Raw genomic sequence first — 843 nt, 5'->3', positions numbered from 1 at the left:
ATCCATCTCATCCTTGGCCGTCTTCTCATGATCACTCCTTCCAACTCTGCCTTCCATACCTCTTTTAATAGTCTTTCTTCACTAATTCTTTCCATGTGTCCAAACCATTCCAATATTCTTTCATCAACCCTATCGCCCAACTCCCTCTCCACCCCCGTTCTCCTCCTTACTTCCTTGTTTCTCACTCTAGCTAGCCTAGTAACCCCTATCATACTTCTTAAGCATCTCATCTCAAACATATTCAAACTCCTCCTCTCTTTTTCTCGTATGTTTCATGTTTCTGCCCCATAAAGGTCTGTTGGCACAATCACTCCTTCATACAATTTCCTCTAAGCATCCATTCCAAAATGTCTATTTCTCATTACACATTTTAATCTCCCAAGCATTTACTTGCTTCTCACAATCTACATTCTACCTCCACTTCCACTACTTCCTTTCCCAGCCTTTTTTTTTTTTTTTTTGGGGGGGGGGGGGGCAAATACCAGTTCACCGAAATTATACATTTGATTTTTAACGTTTCGTCTGCATAGAAACATCATCAGGAAAATATGGAACATATAAATTACAATCATACTGAAATAAAGAACTTGGAAGGTTACATTGGTATTAAAAATTGCACAGCTTTACAATTATAGAAAATAGACATGAATAAATAAAATAATTTACAAGTACGGATAAGTGGACTGCTGGGTGTCAATGCTTATAAAATAAAATATAAAAAATAAAGAAATGACATAAGAGAGCGTGTGCCTTTAGCTATATCAGAGCCTAGCGTTTATAGTTGGTAGATCGGGAGGCCAGAGGGCGGGGTTGAATTGTGTTGACAGCGTCGGTATGGGGGGA

General features: G+C 38.7%; 1 protein-coding gene across 1 annotated transcript in view; it reads left to right on the top strand.

The window, feature by feature from the left end:
- The first annotated feature begins 548 nt into the window (after positions 1–548).
- Positions 549–843, top strand: part of LOC143019357 (uncharacterized) — an 864-nt gene continuing 569 nt past the window's right edge. Inside the window, exon 1 of the mRNA XM_076174995.1 lies at positions 549–603. Coding sequence (XP_076031110.1) covers positions 549–603 — 55 coding nt within the window. The remainder of the gene's footprint in view (positions 604–843) is intronic.

Source organism: Oratosquilla oratoria, chromosome 37, assembly GCF_046742065.1.
Source record: "Oratosquilla oratoria isolate Oo_2021 chromosome 37, ASM4674206v1, whole genome shotgun sequence".
Classification (NCBI taxonomy): Eukaryota; Metazoa; Arthropoda; class Malacostraca; order Stomatopoda; family Squillidae; genus Oratosquilla; species Oratosquilla oratoria.
This window is presented reverse-complemented; position numbering and strand designations above follow the sequence as displayed.